The following is a 22,012-nucleotide window of genomic DNA, read 5'->3' on the forward strand; positions in this document are numbered from 1 at the left end:
GTGCAAACCAACATAAGCAGGGATCAAGGTAAGTTGCCCATACTAAAGAAAGGAATGCCATCCTCTGTGTTACTAGGCAACACTAGGTGGTAGACGACTCTCATCATCAAGGCGCCTCCATAGCCAGGTGGGCAGGACAGCAGTGCGTAGCACACGCTTCTTGATTAGACTGGGGTTCAAGCCTGTGCCCACCAAATACGGAGGATGCGGAAAGGTCAGGGAATAACCACTGCATATCCCCAGAGCAATATGGCCTTAGTTGCTAATGCTCCTAAAAAAAAAAACCAAATAAATAACTCTCATCAACCAGTGCAATACCATCTCTTTTGCTTATTGGAGGCTTGAAGTGGTGGAACTCATGTTTAGTCTCCAGAGCAAAGCTCTAGCAATCATCTCTGCCATCATGTAGCATGATTGATATCTTTTGAGGTTATGAGATATTATGGCAAGATCTAATCTTTCTTAAATTTCAAAGGCACATCTCTAAAATGGTGTTTGAGGCTGGCTGCTAGATAGTGCACCAGATCGAACCTATTGGTAACTCTCTATAAGGTTTCTGAATCAGCCAGTGTATAATCTCACTGCCTGTACTCTGCCAGATAGCCACTGGAGGGAGTCCAAGTAGTATGTATGTATGTAGGGTGCATCGTTGAGGTCACATTATGTCAAGGAGCTGAGTATATTCTTGTCATGTGTACATCATATCCAAAAATTTCATTATTTCATACAATTTTTCTTATTAATGAATATATTATGAATAGTAAAACTAACAGAACAATTGAAAAATCATCTAAACCTCCCAAAGATTTCCTCATTTATTTCACAAAAATATGTAGTCTCAGTTCCAATCTCAACAATGTCCATTTCCACTTACAGTCTGTCAAACCCCACACACTTTTTCTGAAAGAAACTGAATTATCAGTTGATTCAATCATTGCTCATTTCAGTTGTCCAAATTATTCACTGTACGATTCTTTTTGCTTCAAAGACGGTACTTGTGAATATGCCTGCTCTGATATTTCATGTTGAAGACAGTAATTTGGAATCTACTCTTTTCGACTTTTTCTGGCTTAAAACCTCTCTGCCCCATTCTGTCAACTTCACCTGCTGCCTCTACCTTTCTCCCAACTGCACTAATCACTTGGAACTCTTTCACTTCATCTCTTTGAAACTTGACCGTCTCCAATCCAAATTTCCAAACAGTGATGTAATTTTCCTTGGTGATTTTAATTTCACAACTCCAGTGGTTTCCATTTTCCAATCACACAGATTCCGCTGGTCAAGATGCTGAGGTTTTCCCAATTATAATGCTCTTGCATAGATTGTTCATTTACCTAGCAGAATACTGGAAAATCCTAACCACACAGATGCTGCTCTTGATCTTTTACTTACAAACAACCCTTCCAATACAACGTCAAAGTGAATGGTCCTCTAGCCACCTTTTATCAACTTGGTGATGGTCTCATTTACAATGGAGCCTTTCCCTCATGGCCAATCCCATCCTCACGTTGTTTGGCATTACAAGAATGGAAAACTGGGATGATCTATGAGATTTCTTTTCTTCTTTTCCTTGGTTGGATTACTGTTTCAAATCTTTTGATGTCAATATTTGCTCAAATCGTGTCAGTGAAATTATTCTTGTAGGGATGGAATCCTTTATTCCACACTCCCCATTAAAATCACATCCTTTATTGGAAAACCAAAGTTTTCCAATAAATGTGCCATGGATGTTCATGATAAGAAGGCTGCATATCGCAATTGGCTTGCATCCAAATCTCCAGGTTCATTTTCTGCATACACCAAAGCTTGTTGCAAGCTTTGGTGTATGCAGAAATAATAACTTTGGATTAATAACTACTTTACAAAGCTGTAAAGCAGTTATTAATCCAAACTAGATTTTGAACAGATTAAAAGTAGACAACTTGCTTGTTGTGCAAATGGTAGTTGAGCATTCTGGTCTCTTGCCAAAGGTATTGGCTGCACGTTTTACCCATCTCTCTCTCTTCCCACTTCTTCAAAAATAGAACGGTTCTGTTGCTACCTCAGTTAAAGATAAAGCTAACATGTTAGCATCCTACTTTTCTTTTAACTTGTGTATTGATAATCTTGGTAAACCACCTGCTACCATTCCCAGTACATTCCATTCAATGCCTCCTGTGGTCTCCTGTCAAAAATATGTCAGAAGAATTCTAAACAGCCTTGATGCCAACAAAGCACCAGGTACTGATGGCATTTCTCCACTTGTTTTAAAAACCTGCACTCACTCCTGTTCTGTGTCACCTTTTTATACATTCTTGTGTCACCAGTGTTTTCCTTTCTGCTTGGAAATTTGCTCATATCCAGCCAGTTCCTAAAAATTGTAACAAAATCCCTCCCATCTAATTATTGTCCAATTTCACTTATTTCTACTCTTTCTAAAGTAATGGAGAAATCTAATAACCACCAACTCCTAAACTATCTAGAAACCTTCCATCTGATCAATGATTGCCAGTATAGATTCAGTGCCGATCTGCTAGCTTATGTTACCCATCTATGCACAAATTCAATGTAAAAGTTTCATTAAAGTGAAGCAGTTGCTCTTGACACTTCAAAGGCTTTTGATCATGTTTGTAATAAAGGTCTTCGTAATAAATCTTATGGTTTGTTAAATGTTTTTTATATAATTGAGTATCCAGTTTTCCCTCTGACCACTCACTTTGACCACTCTCTGCCTTCTAACTTCTCCACTAATGCAGGTGTCCCTAAGATTCAGTTTCCTTCTAACACTCTTTTCCTCTTGTATATTAATGACCTTCTTCCAATGACTGGAAATCCTATTCATAGTTTTGCTGATGATAGCATATTGCATTCCACCTTCCAGTTGAAGAAACCTTGCCCTGCACAAACAGATTCAACTTCTCAAATATCCACTAACAATTCCTTAAATGTTGATCTCCAGTGAGACAAAGATAACTTTGTTGATTTCAATCCTTTTAAAACTCAGCCCTGTCTTATATCACACAAAAAGGATTCTTCTGCTCCTATGCTTATATTTGATGACACTCAGATTTCTAGACAGGATCACATATCTCTATTAGGGATTACCCTGAATTCTAATCTTTTTCTTGGCATAAGCACATCAAAAATACTGTTTCTTCTGCATCTAAAAAACTGACTTTTCTCTTTTGCTCTCGGTATTACTTTTCTTCCAAATAACTGCTCACTGTGTGCAAATCACAAATCTACCCTACCATGGAATATCGTTCCCATATCTGGGATGGTTCCCCCAAAACCTCTCTCAGGCTTCTAGATTGGCACCTCCGTAGCCAGGTGGGCAGGAGCAGCAGTGCGTAGCACGCTTCTTGATTAGACCTGGTCATTCCCCGGTCTTGATTAGACCGGGGAATGACCACCACATATCCCCAGAGCAATATGGCCTTAGTTGCTAATGCTCCTAAAAAAAAAAAACAAGCTTCTAGATTCTATTCAAAGGAGGACAGTTAGGTTTATTAATGACAAATCTCAAACAAAATTTTTTACCCTCTGTCTCACAGACGTTCTGTTTCTGCTGTATGCCTTTTCTATAGATACTTCCTTGGGCACCATTCATCTCAATTGACTTCTATAATTTGCACTCTCTCTCTCTCTCTCTCTCTCTCTCTCCCAAATCAGTCTGAGCATATGCCTCAAGCAGTCAGCATTCTTTTACTGTCCAACTTCACTTTTACTGTCAAACCCACAGTACAAACTTTTCTTCTTCCTGATTTATTCCTTCAACTTCCATTTTCTGGTATAACCTCCCTTCATATGTAATTCCTAAAAATTACAATCTACAGACATTGAAGTCTAATGTCAACAAGTATCTTTATTCATCTTCTCAACCTTTTACCCATGCATATAGTAAGTACAATAGGTTCTAGAACCTCACATGCTTGAGGTTTTCATTAAAAAATAAAAACAAAAAATAAAAGATTAAAATTATAGGTAGCAGCAAAAAAATTAATAATTCTGAATTATGTTTTGCTGATTTTCAAATTTTCATGGTTGCACAGAAATTTTGCATTTTATGTGACTGACCAATACAGGATTAAACAGTCTCCTAGAAAAAAAAAAATGTATGGGGGACTAAATCTAGTCCCCCATACACAATGTATCCACTTGTATAGTATTTTTTTCATTTAAGAATTTTCTAACTTGAAGAAAGTTATGTATACAGCTCATGAAAAAGGGACTGTTTTCTTAAATTTTACAATAAAACACTCTTTTAATACTGATAAACAGCTGTTTGATATAGCATTTCTTTTGAAAAATTATCTGTGAATGAGAGAGAGAGAGAGAGAGAGAGAGAGAGAGAGAGAGAGAGAGAGAGGGAGGGAAGGAGAGAGGGAGAATGTGGACATTAGGTTTCTTAGTAGTTTAATAAATAAAACTGAGTCAGTTAACAAGTATATTGATCTTAATAATTACCTCATCACCAAACACATTTTATTTTCCACATTTCGAGAAAATTTTTTACAAATTCAGCTTTCAATTCAGCCCCGTAGAGGTTGTGCAAGACTCATGGAACAGAATTGTTCTCAGTGTGATCTGTGCTTGTTAACAGGAAACACTGCTTCTACAGGAATGGGATACACTAAAATAGAAGGGATGCAAGAGTATTTGCTGATGCTATCGAGGTAGTGTTAGCTGGATGAGAAAACTGATAGCTAGGCAGAATTCACAGACAAAAAGATAAACAGTAGCCGCAGAAAAAGGTGCAAGTAATTCTTGCACTGCTCTATTAGAATGGAGTGGGGTGCTGGGTTTTCAAGGATCATGGAAAAAATAAATACATGGGCTGTATTAGGGTAACTAAGAATAAGTGCATGTATATATGCATGTACACCAATACTAGGAGTATAGTAAATAAATTTGATGAGTTTGAAATGCTGGTCAAGACATAAAAGGCAGATATTGTTGGGATATCAGAGATGTGGTGTCACACAGATATAAGCAGTGATGAATTGAAATTTGGGAAGTACAATGTGTACAGAAAGGACAAACAGGACAGGAAGGGAGGAGGGGTTATGCTGTTAGTTAAGACACACAAAATCTAAGGAAGTGCATCCAGTTGACACAGATGGTCAGTGCAATGTTGAGAAAGTTTGGTGTGATGTAAGCACCAGGAAAGCAAAAATGAGAGTAGGAGTGTGTTATAGGCCTAATGACTCTGATAAGTACAATAAACAACTATGCAGAGAAAAAGCGGGCCAATAAATCAGATTGTCTACTAATGGAGGATTTTAACTTTCCAGATATTGATTGGAACTTGTGGTTTGGTCACTCGCACACTAGCAAAACTTTTGTGGATTTATTGGATGATTATTTTCTACAGCAACAAGTTAGAGAGGCAACCAGAGAGAGAGTGATCACAGTGTATTGATGTGGGATTTACTTAAAGATGTAAATACAGGGGTAAAGGGAAGAGATTTTGCTTTCGTAAAGGTGACTACAGTGGTCTCAGACAGTTTTTAAATTCTATACAGTGGGACATACTGATGACGTTACCGGCAGAAAATTCTAAATGGGAAGCATTCAGAGAAGTAATCGTGGAAGCTACTAGTCCTTTCATACTGATTAAGAAATACTGTTCAAGGTTTAGACTTAAATGGATGTCAGATGAATTAATGAGACTCGTGGCAGAGAATAAAAATGCATGGGATGCTATTGTTGTTGTTGTTGTTTGGTTTTTAGGACCATTAGCAACTAAGGCCATATTGCTCTGGGGATATGAGGTGGTCATTCCCTGACCCTTCCGAATCCTCTGTATTTCGTGGTGACGGGCTCGAACCCCGGTCTAATCAAGAAGCGTGTGCTACGCACTGCTACTCCTGCCCACCTGGCTACAGAGGTACCAAAACATGGGATGCATATAAATTATCAGGCGACACAGGAACCTATGACAGTTTTAAGCTAGTCTGTAATCAAGTCTGAAAAGAAATTAGCAAGCGGGGCAGATTACGAGAAATCTTTGGCAAAGGATGCTAAGAAAAACAGCAAGGACTTCTTTAGTTATATAAACTGTAGTTTAGAATATTTAGTTATATGTTCCTTGCACTGCTTCTACTGGAATGAGCAGCAGCATGTAAAACAAGCTGCAAGATATTTCAGAGACTGCTGGGAGTCACTGCTATACAAGTAAACACATGGGTTGTGTTAGGGTAGCTAAGAATAGGAACAGGTGCACGTATACTTGTGTGTACACCAATGCTAGAAGTTTGGTAAATAAATTTGATGAATTTGAGGTATTGCTCAAAACATCAAGGCAGATATTGTTGGGATATCAGAGATGTGGTGTCAAACAGATATAAGGAACTGGAATTTGGGGAGTACAATATGTACAGAAAGGATAGACAGGATAGGAAGGGAGGAGGGGTTATGCTATTAGTTAAGAAACACCTAAAATCCAAGGAAGTGAAGCCAGTCGACATTGCTGGACAGTGCAGTGTCGAGTCAGTTTGGTATGACATGCATTGGGAGATCAAAATTGAGATTAGGAGTGTGTTATAGGCCTAATGACTCTGATGAGTATAATAAGAAACTGTACAGGGAAATAGAGTGGGCCAGTAAATCAGAGTCTTATAATGGGGGTTTTAATTTCCCAGATATTGGCTGGAATTTGTGGGTTGGTCACTCACACAGTATCAAGGCTTTTGTGGATTTATTGGATGATTGTTTTCTACATCAGCATGTTCGGGAGGCAACTAGAGGGAGTAATACTCTTGATCTGATTATCAGTAGTGATTCTTCATGCATTAAGAATCTGCAGATAAAGCAACCACTAGGTGGCAGTGATCACAGTGTGCTGAAGTGGGATTAACTCAAAGAGGTAAAGGGGAAAAGGGAAGGGTTTTTAATTTTGTAGAGGCAACTACGATGGTCTGAGACAGTATTTAAATTCTATACAGTGGGACCAACTGATGATGTCACCAATAGCAAACTCAAAATGGGAAGCATTCAAAGAACTTATCTTGGAAGCTACTAGGCTTTACATACCAACTAAGAAAAACTGTTCAAGGTTTAGGCCTAAATTGATGTCAAATGAACTAATGAGACATATGGCAGAGAAGAAAAATGCATGGGATACATATAAATTAATGGGAGACATGGAAGCCTACGATAGATATCAGCTGGTCCGTAACCAAGTCACAGAGGAGATTAGGCAGGCAACGGCAGATTATAAGAAATCCTTGGCAAAGGATGTAAAGAAAAACAGAAAAGAGTTCTTTATCTATGTAAACTCTTGAAGGAAGGGAATGAATCATATTGGTCCACTAGATATTGACGATTCAACAGTTGAGGATCCTGCTCACATGGCTAACAAACTAAACAAGTATTTTGCATCTACATTCACACATGAGGAGTTATTCAGGAAGGGGAATGCCAGAGGTGAAGTAAATTCTGACAGTCAGCTAGATGATTTTGTAATAACTGAGAGGAAAGTGGAGGAGAAATTGTTGAGGATAAACATAAAAAAGGCACCAGGGGTGGATGGGATCTATCCAGTTATATTACAGGAGGCAGCAAAGGAAGTAAGCAAACCCTTAGCCATAATTATGAGAGCTTCTTTGGACTCAGGGGAGGTACCCATAGACGGGAGAAGTGCAAATGTGACCACAATTCACAAAGTTGGATCAAAGGCTGACACAAGTAATTACAGACCTGTGAGTTTAACTTCTGTTCCAGAAAAATTAATGGAGGCACTGGTTAAAGAAGCACTGCACAATCATCTAGTCAAGACTTCAGTTATAACTCGGACACAGCATGGCTTTGTTAAGGGAAAGTCATGCCTGACCAATTTGATTGGATATTATGATGCAGTCACAAAAGAAGTGGATGCAGGGAATAACTTTGATATTATATATTTGGATCTTAGAAAGGCTTTTGATACTGTTGCACATGGAAGACTGCTGCACAAATTGGAGCAGTGTGGCATTGGAGGCAAATTTCTGTTATGGATAAAGGAATGGTTGAGGGGGAGAAGACAGAGAGTGGTAATCAATGGACACTGCTCACCGTGGACTAATGTTATTAGTGGAATCCCTCAGGGTTCAGTGTTGGGTCCATTACTGTTTTCTGTATTTATAAATGATATTGATAATGGTATATTAAGCGTAATGTCCAAGTTTGCGGACGATACAAAGGTTGGCAGGATTGTTAAGGCCACTACTGACGCTATGCTGCTGCAACAGGATCTGGAAAGGTTGAGCAGATGGGCTGAGAGGTGGCAAATGAGTTTAACATTGACAAATGTAAAGTACTACATATGGGAAACAGCAACCCCAGAGCAACGTATCATCTCTGCGGTACTACGCTGACAGTGGTAGAGAATGAAAAGGACCTGGGGGTTATTGTGCAGGCAGATATGAAGCAGTGCAGATGGGCTGCAAGAGTAGCTCATGGTGTCTTATCAATGATATACAGGAATTTTTCTAGCAGAGATAAGGAGGTGATTATTCCCTTGTATAAGGCAATGGTCAGGCCACACCTTGAATACTGTATACAGGTCTGGAGGCCTCATTTCAAGAAGGATGTAGAGCTGCTGGAACGAGTACAGGAAAGGGCAACAAGATTAGTGAATGGAACACAGGGTTGCTCTTACGAAGATGTTTGTTGTTTGTTTGTTATTTGGTTTTTAGGAGCATTAGCAACTAAGGCCATATTGCTCTGGGAATATGCAGTGGTCATTCCCTTGACCTTTCCGTATCCTCCGTATTTGGTGGTGACAAGCTCGAACCCCAGTCTAATCAAGAAGCGTGTGCTACGCACTGCTGCTCCTTCCCACCTGGCTACGGAGGCGCCCATCTTACGAAGAAAGGCTTAAGTTTTGCAAATTACAGTGTCTGGAGACTAGGCACCGGTGAGGTGATCTGATAGAGGTGTATAAAGCCTTGAATGGTTTGAGCATGCTCAATGCCGATTGGATTCTTCATCTTGCTCAGAATAATCACCTGAGAGGGCATAAATTCAGATTTAGAAAAGACAGATGTAGGATAAATGTGTGGAAATTTGCCTTTAGCCAGTGGGTAGTTGGCTGGTGAAACAGACTTCCATCCCTTGTTGTCGAAGTTGATAGCCTAAATAAATTTACGGATCAGCTGGATAGGTATTTCGAACGAACGGAGAGGTCAAATGGAAGTGGTTTTTTTTTTTTTTTTTGGGTGATGCTTTTTTGGAGATAAGCTTGCTTTCTTGCATCATATGCCTCTATTAATGCTAGATAAGTTGGGCAAATGGGCTCAGAAGTGGAAACTGAAGTTTAACATTGACAAATGCAACGTACTGCAATGGGTAGCAATAATCCAAGAGAAACGTACCAAATGTATGGTACTACACTCAGGGAAGTGGAAAGTGAAAAAGACCTGGGGGTAATTGTGCAGTCAAATATGAAGTTCACTGAGCAGTGCAGATGGGCTGCCAGGGCAGATCATGGAATCTTGTCAATGATATACAGTGAATTGTCAATGAAATACTTTTGCTAGCAGGGACAGGGAGGTGATTATTCTGTTTTATAAGGCAATGGTCAGGCTGCACCTGGAGTACTGCGTAAGGGTCTGGAGGCCTCATTTTAGGAAGGATGTAGAGTTGCTAGAACAAGCACAAAGAAGGGTAACAAAGAGGTGCTCTTACCAAGAAAGGCTTAAGTTCTACAAATTGCAGCACCTGGAGAGTAGGCACCTGCGAGGTGATCTGATTGAGGTGTATAAGACATTGAATGGGTTTAGCAAGCTGAATGCTGATGGGATTCTTCCTCCTGCTCAGATTAAGAACCTGAGGGGGCAAAAAGATTCAAATTGAGGAAAGACAGTTGTAGAATAGATGTGTGAAAATTTGCCTTTAGCCAGCGGGTGGTTGATTGATGTTGTTTCGACTATCAACTTCCACAACTTTTGTTGTGGAAGTTGATAGTCTAAATAAATTTAAGGCTGAGTTGGACAGGCATTTGGAAAGAATGGAGGGTTTTTTTTTTTTTTTTTTTGGCTGATGCTACATAAGCTTGCATTTTAGGTGGTAGATGACTTTCATCAACCAGTGAAATACCACCACTTTGCTTATTGGAGGCTTGAAGTGGTGAAACCCATCTTTAGTCTTTAGAGCAAAGTTTCCAGCATCCCTCTCCTCCCATACTTATCCTTCAACCCATGCACGGTACTAAGTACTATAGGTTTTGATACCTTTCGTGTTTGGGGTTTTCATATAAAAAAAAAAAAAAATTCTTGCATCGTATGCCTCAGTAATGCTAATAAACTCTAGAAGAAAGGGGATGAATCACATTGGACCATTTGATATCAATAGTTCGACTCTTGATGATTCTCCTCAGATAGCTGATAATCTGAATGAGTATTCTGCATCTACATTTACACATGAGGAGTTATTAAGGGAGGAAAATGCCAGAAGTTTATGAAACTGTAACAGGATGCTTAATTATTTTGTAATATCTGACAGCAAAATAGAGGAGACATTGTTGAAGTTAAACATAAGAAAGGCACCCGGGGTGGATGGGATCTATCCAGTTATATTAAAGGAGGTGGCAAGGAAAGTAATCAAATAATCCTTAGCCATAATTATGAGAGCATTCTTGGACTAAGGGGAAGTCCCCAAGGACTAGAGATGTGCAAATGTATCCCCAATCCACAAAGGTTGATCTAAGGGTGACATGAATAATTACAGACCAGTTAGTGTAACTTCTGTTCCAGGGAAAAGAATGGAGTAACTGGTTAAAGGTGCAATGCAGGATCATTTAGACAAGGCTGCAGTAATAATTCAGACACATGGCGCCTCCGTAGCCAGGTGGGAAGGAGCAGCAGTGCATAGTACACGCTTCTTAATTAGACCGGGGTTCGAGCCCGTCACCACCAAATACGGAGGATGTGGAAAGGTCAGGGAATGACCACTGCATATCCCAGAGCAATATGGCCTTAGTTGCTAATGCTCCAAAAAAAAAAAAAAAAAAATTCAGACACAGCATGGGTTTATTAAGGGAAAGTCTTATCTGACATATTTGATTGGATATTATGATGTGGTTACAAAGGAACTGGATGCAAAAAATACTTTTGATATCATATACTTGGATTTCATGAAGGCTTTCGACACTGTTGCACATGGGAGACTACTGTACAAATTGTTGCAGTATGGTATTAAGGGTAAGTTGCTACAATGGATAAAAGGATGGTTGAGTGGGAGTAGGCAGAGAGTGGTAATCAATGGATGCTCCTCTTTGTGGACTAATGCTATTAGTGGAGTCCCCTAGGTTTGGTGTTGGGCCCACTATTGTTTTGTATATTTATCAATGATATTGATGAAGGTATATCAGGCTTAATGTCAAAGTTTTCAAATGATACAAAGGCTGGCAGGGTTGTTAATGGCAGTGGCTACTGCAACAGGATCTAGAATATTTGAGCAAATGGGCTGAGAAGTGGCAACTGAAGTTTAGCATTGGCAAATGCAAAGTACTGCATATGAATAGAAGTAACTGCAGAGAAACGTACCAACTGTGTGGTACTACACTTAGGGTGGTAGAAAATGAAAAAGACTTGGGAGTAATTGTGCAGTCAGATATGAAATTTTCTGAGCGGTGCAGATAGGCTGCCAGAGCAGGTCATGGGGTCTTGTCAATGATATACAGGAATTTGCTAGTAGGGAAAAGCAAGTCATTATCCCTTTGTATAAGGCAATTGTCAGGCCAAGCATTGAATACTGTGTACAGGTCTGTAAGTCCAATTTTAGGAAGGATGTAGGTTTGCTTGAATGAGTACAGAGATTGTTATTTGGTTTTTAGAAGCATTAGCAACTAAGGCCATATTGCTCCGGGGGGGGGAATATGCGGTGGTCATTCCCTGACCTTTCTGCATCCTCCGTATTTGGTGGGCACGGGCTCGAACCCCGATCTAATCAAGAAGCGTGTGCTATGTACTGCTGTTCCTGCCCACCTGGCTATGGAGGCACCGCGTACAGAGAAGGGCAACAAGATTGGTGAGGGGAACAAAAGGAGTCATCTTACCAAGAAAGGCTTAAGTTCTACAAATTTCAGTGTCTGGAGACTAAGCACCTGTGAGGTGATCTGACTATGGTATAATGGGTTGAGCAGGTTCAATTCTGATGGGATTCTTCCTCTTGCTCAGATTACAAAGCTGAAAGGGTATAAATTCAAATTGAGAAAAGACAGTTATAGAATAGATGTGTGGAAATTTCCATTTAGCCAGCCTGTAGTTGATTGTCAGAACAAACTTCCATCTGCCATTGTGGAAGTTGATAGCTTAAATAAATTCAGAAAGGAACTGAACAAATGTTTAGAGGGAAAGGATGTGTGAAATGGTTTTTATTTTGGCTGATGCTACATAAGCATGCTTTCTTGCATCACATGCTTGGATTACTACTACTACTATTACTATTTGGATTATATGCATTATACATGTGAAAATTTTTCAATGTAAACCTAGTACCCTGAACCTTTTAAAATTATTATTACTGGAGTTTGAGGTATTTTTAATTCACTTAAACGCCTTCTTCTGGATTTTGTGAGGGTGGTGAATATAAATATCTTGCTTAACATGTGCAGGATTACTTTTTTTTTTAAATAAATGTGGTCTTCTTCTTCTAAAGAGATTGGCAACACTTCCTGTTTCCTCAAAATGCTTAACTGATTGATATTCAGCATGTTTTGAAAGTGAGGGAGAATCAGAATATTTAAGCAATTCTTTTTGGATAATAATCACACCTGAATGTTTAGGAAAAAAGTTTTCCTAAACGTTCATATTCTTACTATAAAAATTTTAATTTGGATTGATATTTCAACTATGCTGAATATAAATCTTTACTTCTTTCTGCAATAAACAAAAAAAATTAGTTTTCTAAATATAACATTTCTTATGCTTTTTTTTTTTTTTTTTTTTACAGAAACACCAGCCATGAAAGGTATCAGAACCTGCAGTACTTACTACTATGTATGGGTTGAAGGGTGAGAAGTTGAAAGAAGATATTTGTTGACATTCTAGAAACACAGGTGAAGGGAGGTGGTTCTAGAAAACTGAAGTTGAAGGGATAATTGAGGAAGAAGAGAAGCTGGTTTTGTGGATGGATGTTAACAGGTTGCACCATGTGTTCGGAGGGTTTGGAAGGGAGGGTTCAGGGGAGAAGGGAATCATAGAAGCTAAGAGCAATAGTGCCCATGGAAGTATCTATAGAAAAGGCAAGCACCAGAAACAGAATATCTATGAGACAGAGAATGGAGAGACTCTCTCCATAGTTTGATAATGTGTATCTCAACCTTTGGTTCACCCTGTATATAATACTACAGTTATTAGTTTATTACATAAGTTTGTCCAATTACAATGTGACCCAGTTTGCAAATAATGAAATTTTAAAATGAATGCAGAATGTAATTAAAACTATTAAAGAATATGCAGTACAATTTTTCGAGTGTTGATGTAATCCTGCAAAGAATATGTTCACCAATGGCAAAAATGCAATTCTCAATGTTTTGCATCCAGTTCTGTTTGTATATTTATTACTAAATGTCTCTTGGCACTGCAAAAAATAATGTGGATGGGATGGAATATTCCAAAATAAACACTTTCTCCTTGTTAAAAACTCACATTGTACATCACACTAATAAGCACTGCACTGCTTCTCCAATGCCACTGCCTCTCACCTATCTGAGAATCTCTCTCTCTCTCTCTCTTTCTGTCTGTATCCAATTACATATACATAATGTGCTGTTGTGTATACGTAATTGGATACGGACACCAGATACTTCATTATACACTACTGACCAATAGGTTGCATTATAAATGGATAACCATGTATAAGGTTGTTCAGATGAAACAACACGGGCTCATGAGATAAACAGTTGGGTTATGCAAGGAATAAATTATCATACCCATACAACAAATAACAATGCTGTCTAGGCACTGGCATGTAAGTACATGTTCAGCTACTCATTGCAAAGTGTGAACAATGTAGTAGTTTGTATGCTGTGAACAGCATAGCTACATCCAAATGTGCTTAGTGTACAGGGATATAAATTTTGAGCAAAGGCAAACAACCAGTAGATATTTACCACCACACAGATGTAATGTACGAAGTGGAGACTATTTTAAACATGATGTGGCATTCCAATGGGGTGTTAGAAGTTTTGCACAAACACAATGGAACTATCACATTTGGGTCAAGCACACAAGGCCATTAATGAAACAATTAATGGCCAGATGGATTAGGGAGGCCAACTGTCAAGTAACAACATACTGTAGGACTGACTCAATTAACAGAAGGCATGTTTGGATGGGTAGCAATATGTTTGGTAGGGAACAGTAAATGCTACATGCTACATGGAACACCTAGTGACCTACCACTAGAGAGGTGAACATTTCCTTGATAAAATTAAAATATTACCATTATAACTCGAGACCAAATGCACAAGACAGTGATGGAAGCATCTGAACTCCTCACAAAAATGATCCAATTCACACTTAGTGCTGGACCAGTGATTTTAGCATTTATTTTAAAATGAATGCTAAAAAGCATTTCAAAGCACTAAAATCACATTGGCATCAATGCCAATGTGATTTTAGTGCTTTGAAATGCTTTTTTTGAAATGTGATTTTAGCATTTATTTTTGATCTACGCATACCTTAACTGATTGTCCAGTTATCCCACAGTCAATGCCCATCAATATAGCAAAAGCATAGAGTAATTGTGTGTGTGTGGGGGGGGGCAAGGTGAGCAACTAAACACATGGCTTAGTACTGCTTTGCTGAATGAAGTGAAATCTCACATGCTCTTCGCATTGGACTCAATAGTAATATAAACTAGATATTTCAGCATGATCTGCTGAGATACCTATCTTACATTTTGACAGCCTGCCCCACAACTACCATATTTTGGTCTTGACAAAAGCGACCAGATGTCATCACTTTCACCTAGACAATAAGTTAAAGGAGAGTATCATACATTGATTTCACAAGTAGCCATTGGTATTCCCATCACATCACCTCATGATGTGTTGGGAATGCCAATGTGTATGTGTTTTATTTGAACAAACCTTAAAAGCTTACAAACTTTATTTCAACGTTTGAAAGGTCTGCATTTTATTTGAACAAACCTTATAATTTCAACATGCAACATGAGAGGCATATAATTAATGTACACATTTATGATAAAGACCTACCTTTTCAAGTTGTGGAACTTTTTGGGTGACTGTCAGACCATTGTTAAAGAGAGTCAGTGTTACAGCACAAAATATTTCAGGCTCTACAGAAAACTTTATTTCTTTACCCACTACAAGCATCTCTAAATAAAACAATGGGTTCTTCAGAGGCCTACACGAAAATTACATTTTCAGTTAGATTATCAATAAAAAATCAATAAATAAAAAGTGATTATAAAATCTCTGCTAGGATTTATGATTATACAGAGTGAGCCAGGATCCCCCCGCTTTAGGAAGCGTATTGGAGAATAGATAATAAAAAAAAAGAAGTCTTATGAACATCAATCCAAAATTGTCTCTATCTGAGTTAAAGCTTCTCAAAATTTTGCTAGTCAAAGATACATCAAACAGTCTTTTATTCAATTTGTGTTTTTAAAAAAAATTCTACAAGCACTTGAAATGTCCATCACTGGTCTCAGATGACATATACTGTATGCAGGAGCACACCTCCAAACTGAAGATGGATATGTGAGCACCTATTGTGAATTTTTTATGTATAAAACAAAGGTAGAAAACAAAAATGAAAAAGGAGTATTGCTGAATGCTTCTTGAGCAACAAAATTTCAAAAAAGTGTTTGGTGACTTTTGCTCCTGAAGAACTTTCTTCTTCATTAATGATTCCTCAACATACTCCTGAAGTTTGGTAGGAAAGTTCTAAATCACCATATATATCTATTTGTTGTAGAAGCTGAAGCTCTGGACTGCTCAACATATTTCCAAGATTTTCGTGTGTGTGTGTTTTCACTTCTGGTCACCACGGGCCATTTTTTATCTGCTACTAGCTCCCAACATTGAGAACCCTAGAGAATCTCTTTGAAAAAGTTAACACAGACCAAAAAAAGATATATCTGCTTTTGGAAATGCCTTACCAATTTAGTAATTCAATATAAATAAATCTTTATTGTGAAGTAGAGTTACAGCACAATATCCCATCATGGCGACGAGCGCCAGGGGTGCACATATAGCAGTTAGGGAAAAGATAAGTACGGCGTACAAATACAAAAGGCTACAAAATACAGCGAACAAATACAAAAGGCAACAAAATACCGATCACAAATGCAAAAGAAATACAAATACAGCATAAAAACACAGAGCTAGACATAAATACAACTTGGCCATATATCAGGGTTCAAGGGCTTTGATAAAGTTGTGTCTGTCTTTCTTTTTACTTATTATGCTGTCGATGTCGGCGTCCACACAGTTGAGGGCAGCGAGCATCTGCTTAGGAAGAAATCTCTCAGTGAGTACAAGCCTGTTGTGGTGAGCCACGCATGCTGGTAGGAATTAGGGATCCTCAGCTAGCGACCAAGTACATTTTAATGTGTGTCCTGCCAATTGCAATGTATGCCTCGCAAATCTGGTCTTCAGCTCCAGATTCACATTATAAGTCCGTCCTTGGGATCAAGTACTGGTTCTTGCGATGGCTTAACAGAGTTGCTGGCCACCCTTTTACTATCTCAAGGGCCATTCTCTACTCAAACCTTAACATGACACCCTGGATGCAGCGGACAATTAACAGGAACATACACACTCTCACAGAAATGCTCACAGGCAGAGTGGATGCTCCAGCCCTGGATAATATTCTAGTCAAAACACGTGCTTCTGCTAGACGTTGCGGAGGAGTAAATCATCCACTGTGTCCAGTCCTGAACAATCTTAGTAGCCTGCAAAGATTCTTTCCATCAAATGCAGCAAAAATATTTAACTCTCTGCACATAGATGCCGAAAAACTGTGTGAGGGTGCAACATACCGGAAAAAGATCTTCCATAATTCATACAGACTTACCGAAATATGAATCAGCTGCAAAGTACCAAAGAATTACGAGTAAAAGTGAAAATTTCTACTGAACAATAATAATTTGGTAAGCTGTTGACTGGAAAAATATACCTTCTCTAACAGTTGTGTAAATATGTAAGTTATATATGGAATTATTAGTGAACTGTAAATATATGATTTGTATAATGTATGTACAGAATCATTAATGTGTAAATACTGTATATATTAAACATAAAATTTGTATATAATATTTCGGAATGAGACTACGTGTTCAGTATATGTAGCACTCTGCACGTAGTATCTCATACCCTGATATGTACTTATCACCCTCCTGGCACTTTGCCGTCCCAGGGTGGTTTCCTTATGGGAAATAAACAGATGATAATAATAATAATAATAAAGATGCCGGTATGCAGGCAGTACCATTGCGTACCATCCCAAAAAAATGCACTGTGAATAACAAACACAAGCAAGGTAATCACCAGGTGCCAGTGGCATTATGGGGTGGGAGCCCTGGAAAAAAGTAACAGAGGTTTATAATATAAGCAGGGACAGCTTTCAGCATTAAAGATATCTGCATGATAAAATTGCCAAAAAATAAATGTATGAAATTTCTAACTAGTGACTAATAAAACTGATTACAAATATTTTGCATTATAAATATCAAATGCACTGTTATATAATTATTTTGAAAACTATTAAATTTTTGTTAATAAAAAACTTGTTGGTAAGCAAATGCATAAGGATCTGTAAAATTCACTGATACATAACAGAACATAAATGTAAGTCCATTTCTTATATTTTGTGGGTGAATATTGCATTTAAAATCTGCCTCGGTTTGCCAAAAGTCTGGCTATGCCACTGACCAAAAATGAAAATGAAGGTTGGGCTGTTCTACAGCTCTTAAACTGAAGTGAGTATTGGTTTGCATAGCTAATCTCATGGCTCATCATAGCAGACACTAAAAACTAATATCAATCAAGGTGTATATGACAATACTATAATAAACTCCATCAATGTATATAAATAATAATTTATATTAACTTACACAGTAATTAAAAGTCTTTAAAAATAATTAACACTAATAAAAGTAATTAATTAACTGGAGCTGTTTTTATACCTTTTCGATTAGAATGAAGAACATACTATAAAATAATCATAATTAGAAGTGGGTATTTCTTATAAAATATTATAAGGAGTAGCATCATAAGAAGAGGCACCAGTAGGCACTTCTTATAAAATATTTATTTTAAAATATATGCTTACATTTAAAAACATATGCTAGTCACAGTTGAATTATCATAATGTTAAATTACAAAATGACCTTACAAAGTATACAAGTTAAAAAATTTTATTAATAAAAATTTAATGGTGCCCAAAATGAACCATATGCTTGCATTTACTAAAATGTATCACATGACCACTAGAAGGTTATGTTTTGTTTGTTTGTTGTTTCGTTTTTAGGAGCATTAGAAACTAAGGCCATATTGCTCTGGGGATATGCGGTTGTTATTTCTGACCTTTCCACATCCACCATATTTGGTGGTCAAGGGTTCGAACCCCAGTCTAATCAAGAAGCCTGTGCTATGTACTGCTGCTCCTGCCCACCTGGCTACGGAGGCCCAGAAGGTTATAGTCTAATTTACTAACCAAACAGAATAAGAACAAGCAATGAATTCTCCCTTAATTGAAAATTTCTCCATACAGAGCTGTCAATTAATCAATCTGTCATCAACAGAATCAAGGACTGTACCGCAATATAAATATTAATTTTTTTTATAAAATTGACCAAAGGGTCAATTTGGATTGAACCCACTGAAAATTCAACAAAAAGAAATTCATAATTCCATCAAATCAGAAAGGTGATAATGACTGATCTTTATTTTATTTTATAATTGTCATATAACTACCAAATAATATATCAAATATCAACCTTTGCCTCTGTATCAAGCTTAAACAAATGGAATGTTTCTGCTCAAAAGATGAAATACCACAAACCTGAATGTATCACTTCTGTATCCTTCTCCCCACACAAAACTTTCATCTACTCCTAGTACATTCTGGCAAGAATCAAGAATCATGGATGTAAAATTCCAAAGAGAACTCTCTACTAAATATCGCAGAGAATCCTATAAATTATAAGAATATTTATGAACTATTACTTATCAAAATGCACGCCTAAGTTTTAACAATCAGTAAAATGTTAATTGTTTATTATACAAAAAAATTATCAAATAAAATTTGTATGCTGTACTATGTTCAATTTTAATTATGGGGAGATCTTTGCTCCTGCTGAAGATCGAAGTTCCAGTTATTTAAGACTTGGGCTTATGTTCAGCTTAATATCTTTATCTATGGTTCTGCCTAAGTTACTAAATTCCTTTTTAATTGTGTAATTATCACTAGTGTAATTACACAATTTTAATTGTGTAATTGTGTAATTATCACTAGAAAAGGTAAATATATTATGCATTTAAAAATCTGAGATACTGCAATAAAAGCTATTTCGAAGCTGATGTCTTTTTCATCAGCTGGAAGGAGGCCTCTATTAGCAAATGCATATCAAACTATGAGTAACATATTTTGTCTATGTGAACAGCCATGAAGAATATGGAAGTAAAACTAGCACTGAAATGGCTCACAATTGCCCTTTGTAATCAAATGCTATAAGACTGTAAGGATATGTTTCAATGATATAGTTGAAATAGACTTTGTTGAATAATTAGCTTTTTTGTCTTTGGCAGGAGTGAAAAACTTCCCATGACACAAACCACACACAGTAAATCATATGAACTTTAAATATATCAACCATTGTTGAAACATACCCTGACAATTCCATACTACTGTAACTAAACTCTTAACTCCAAACTTTATCATAAACATACAAACTGAATACTGATCTGCTATAAAAAAATATATTTTTAAAAACACACCTACAGACTTCTTCTTATTGATAAGTTATCATCACAGAAATTTCATGTGATGCATCAATTACAATGCATCACATGAAATGTGATGCATTGTAATTGATGATTGAAAAATGCTTTTTTATATATGTTTGTGATATAGCATGACTCTTTAAAGATACAAAGAAAAGACCTTCACTTTCCTATTTTTCTCTAAACACATTTTTAGAAATCCATTGGATAATATAAATAGCTCCCATTGCTCCCTACTTAACTTAAACCAAATGTAGGTCACCAGTGCACATCTGCTTCAGCTGATTATTGATTTTTAATTTACAATATTTTATTTCATTTTAATATTTTATTTTATTTATTTATTTTTTTATTGCATTTAATAATTATTTTGATATTTTTATTATTTTTTAATATTTTTAATAATTGCAGAATTGTTTCTAACAGCTAAGAAAACAACTGCAAAAAAGGTTTTAAAAAGGCATCATTACGAGCATTTCCATTCCAGTTTCGGTAATCTTTCATGTGTACCCAAGGAAAAAACAAAAGAAAGAAAAAAAAAAAAAAAAAAAAAATATATATATATATATATAGAAAACACTAGCAGAAAGACAACTAGAAAGAAGAAAAGTTGGGAAAAGCTTGCTAAATTAGCCTAATGAAGGAAAAAGCTTCAGCTCATAACAGTAAAACAGAACCAGATTTTTAAGACTGATAAATAAATGTACATTTTCTACACATCAAAAAAGCATAATTTTTGTCATAGAAATATTGTATTTATAACAGTAAATACTAAATGTTATGAAAATATAAATATAGGTATTTATTATGAATAGTTGCAAAACTTTTTGTTTTGCAACAATCGATAATAACAACAGTTTTGAAACCAGAAGGCCAAAAATATCAAAAAACTATAAAAAATTTCATGTGCAACTATAAATACTGAATATGATGTAAAGACACAGCACAGTCAATCAGAGATGAGAGCTATCCCCAACTACCATCTAAGCCAATCAGGGATGAGCTGGCCAGAGATAAGAGGAGAGGAACACTCCATTTGTTGTTGGTGTACTATTGTTGGGCCACTATTCTACAGTGTCAATTTGTGAGTTTTAATTAAAAATTGCTAATTAAATTAATAAAATAAAAGCCGTCATCTAGTAAGAGAAGATCAATAAAGCCAAGTGAATGTGAAAATGTCACTAAAAAGTCAAGTAGATCTATCACATTGGAAAAAAAGATGGAGGTAATTCATAGAATGGAAAATGGTCAGTCATGTCCTAATGTGTAGAAGTATGAAATTGCCTCCATCGACTGTGAGCAGAAGTACCATAATAAAACAGTCACTGCAACATGCCATGACAGTGTGTGGCACAAGTGAGTTATAGCAGAAGTAAACTTTTAGAAAAAAATGGAGAAATTATTGTCATTGTGGGTGGATGACTTAAATCAAAAAAACATTCCATTGACTCAAGCTGTTATTACTGATAAGGCAAAGTCAATTTTTAAAGATCTTAATATAAAAGAGGGTGGTGATAAGACATTTTTAGGTAGCAATGGAAGGTCATGTGATTTAAATCTAGAAGTAAATGCTCCTGTATGAAATTAAGTGGCAAGGTGGCAAATGCAGCTGGTTAAGCAGCTTCGGCATTTCCTGCAGAGTTTCGAGCCATTGTACAGGAGGGTAATTATCCTCCTGATCTCATTTTTAATGTTGACGAGACCAGGCTTTATTGGAAGAAATTATCATCACAAACCTTAATTGCCATTAAGAGTAGTCTGCACCAGGTTTCAAGGCAGCAAAAGACAGGCTAACGCTTTTTCCAGGTGCAAATGTCTCTAGCACTTTAAAATTAAAACAAATATTGGTGTACCATTCACAGACCCCATGTGCTCTCAAGGGCCTAAATGAAGTCACATTGTAAGTCTACTGAAAATGGCATGAGAGGGTTTGGGTGACACAAGAAATCTTGGATTGGAACAAAAACTATTTTTGCCTACTGTGCTCTGTTCTTGTAAGGAAAATGAGTTACTAGCCAAAGCTCTTCCTCTTCTCTTGGACAATGCCTCTAGCCATCCTGAAAACCTTGCTGA

At 37.0% G+C, this 22,012-nt stretch overlaps 1 protein-coding gene across 1 annotated transcript in view; it reads right to left on the bottom strand.

The window, feature by feature from the left end:
* The window catches only part of sac (sterile affecting ciliogenesis), a 192,306-nt gene that overhangs the window by 44,213 nt on the left and 126,081 nt on the right, over window positions 1-22,012 (bottom strand). Inside the window, exons 8-9 of the mRNA XM_090376272.1 lie at window positions 18,999-19,129; window positions 15,185-15,335 (exon numbers count right to left, since the gene is read on the bottom strand). Coding sequence (XP_090232398.1) covers window positions 15,185-15,335; window positions 18,999-19,129 — 282 coding nt within the window. The remainder of the gene's footprint in view (window positions 1-15,184; window positions 15,336-18,998; window positions 19,130-22,012) is intronic.

The sequence above is a fragment of the Mastigoproctus giganteus genome, chromosome 6, assembly GCF_048544385.1.
Source record: "Mastigoproctus giganteus isolate SK-2022 chromosome 6, ASM4854438v1, whole genome shotgun sequence".
Classification (NCBI taxonomy): domain Eukaryota; kingdom Metazoa; phylum Arthropoda; class Arachnida; order Uropygi; family Thelyphonidae; genus Mastigoproctus; species Mastigoproctus giganteus.